This window comes from Entamoeba histolytica, genomic scaffold (assembly GCF_000208925.1).
Source record: "Entamoeba histolytica HM-1:IMSS scf_1104750518811 genomic scaffold, whole genome shotgun sequence".
NCBI classification, from domain to species: Eukaryota; Evosea; order Mastigamoebida; family Endamoebidae; genus Entamoeba; species Entamoeba histolytica.
In genome coordinates, this window is record NW_001915677.1 from 1 (window position 1) to 2,076 (window position 2,076).

The 2,076-nt window shown below is 24.5% G+C and overlaps 1 protein-coding gene across 1 annotated transcript, besides 1 other annotated feature; it reads right to left on the reverse strand.

The window, feature by feature from the left end:
- On the reverse strand, positions 1–1,578 carry EHI_166590 (rRNA biogenesis protein RRP5, putative; the record flags this gene model as incomplete). Its single annotated transcript, XM_001914466.1, has 1 exon — positions 1–1,578. A coding segment is annotated over one exon (1,578 nt), but the record flags the coding sequence as incomplete, so codon positions are not given.
- Positions 1,579–1,824: 246 nt separating this feature from the next.
- Positions 1,825–2,076: part of a repeat region that runs on past the window's edge.

Here is a 2,076-nt window from a genome sequence, read left to right on the forward strand (position 1 = left end):
TAATTTTCTAAAATTGATACTTTCTATTCCTGTCTTTCCTACTTTTCTTGCTTCATCTATTTCTTTTCTTTGAATGAAACATTGCATTAATTTAATCCATTCTATTGAATTATCTGGGTCTTTTTCAACTCCTTTTTGACATTCATCTAAATCTAATACAATTTCTTCACTTTCCTCTTCTTCTTCCATACTTCCTTCTTCTTTATCTTCTTCTTCCATATTTTCTTCTTCTTTATCTTCTTCCATACTTCCTTCTTCTTTATTATTATCTTTACCTTCTTCTATTTCTTCTTCCTCTTCCATAGTAGTATTTTCATGTTTTTCTTCTTCTTTAGTAGGATCATCCCATTCTATGTTAGCCTCATCTTCTACTCCTTCTTTAAATTCTTCATCTTTCATTTCTTCTTTAATTGCAATATCTTTTTCTTCATTTCTTCTTTTTTGTTCTTTTCTTTTTAATGCTAATTTCCATGGATCAATAGCTATTGTTTCTTCTTCATCTTTCATTTCTACTTCTCCTACATCTTCTGGTTTGATACTAAAATTAACTCGATGTTTCTTCTTGTCAATATGAACTACTTTTGCCATTATGACATCTTTAATTTTAAATCTCTTTTCCATTTCTTTCTTTGTTAATTTTTTATCTTCTATTTTACTACAATGACATAATCCTCGAATATTAGAATTAAAGAATCTTAAAAACAATCCTTCACTTGTAATATTTACTATAACACATTTAGTTACTATATTTTCTTTGATATCTTTAAAGTATTTAATTATTCCTGGATAAATAACACTTTGTTTTAATGTTCCTTCTAATCCTTCTTTATCAATGATACTTACTTTTACTAATCGTTGAATACAAAAGATTCTTGAAAAATCTTTCCCATGATAACTTGTATTATCTAATAATTCTCCTGGTGCTACATGAATAGTTACATCTCTTGATACCATTACATCAACTCCTTCTTCTTCACTACTTTTTATAATATATCCTGTTAAAATTTCTCCTTCTTTAATAGTATCTTTTGTTACAATACGTGTTTGAACTCCTCCTATTAATGGTGGGAATATTTCATCATAAGCTTCTTTTAAATATTCTTTTCTCATTGAACATAAAATTTCGGGTTTATTTGAAAGTACATACATATTAATATATTTTCCATTTTGTAAATAATCTCTTGGAAATGGATTAAAAACATTACTTATATCACAATAATGAATATATCCTATTCTATTTCCTTTAATTAATACTTTAATTTTTAATTCTTTTGTATTATTACCAATAACTTCTCCAACAATAATTTCTCCTTCTTTAATTTCTTCTTTTTTGTCTTTTATTAAATAGATATTTTCTTTACTATAATATCCTTTAACTTTTATTTTATCTCCAACATTATATTCTTTTTTATTTATATTAATTTCTTCAATATTATCTCCTATTTCAATATAATTTAATTTTCCTTTAAGTATTGAATTAAACGAAATTATATATCCATCTTTCATTTCTCTACTAATAATTCCTTCGATTTCTTCTCCTTCTTGAATTTTTTCTTCCATATTTCCTTCTTCCTTCATACTTAATTCAACTATTTCTATTCTTCCTTCTATTTCTTTTCCTTTTTCTTTAATTATTTCTCCTTTAACTTGTATTCCAATAATATAACATTCTATTTTCTCTCCTATTTCTATCTTCTTTGTACTATTAATTTTATGTAATCTTCCTGTAATTCCTTTTCCTAAATTTAAATAACTAATACTTTCATTTGTATAACTTACTACTCCTTCTATCTTCTCTCCAATATTAATTGTATTATTTTTAATGAAAAAGATGGTATGATAATCAACAAGAAGTATATTCAATTAAAAAGAAAAAGATAATTGAAAAGACGAAAGAAGAGTTTAAAGAAAAAACAAAAGATTGGGAAGAAAAAGACATTAAAGCTATAGAAGCAGAAATTAAAAACAAAAACCCAATTAAAGAAATGAATGATAGATGTAAAATTGCAAGAATAATAAATAACAAAGAAAGTATAAAGAAAATACAAGAAGAAACAAAAAATAAAGAAGAAAAGA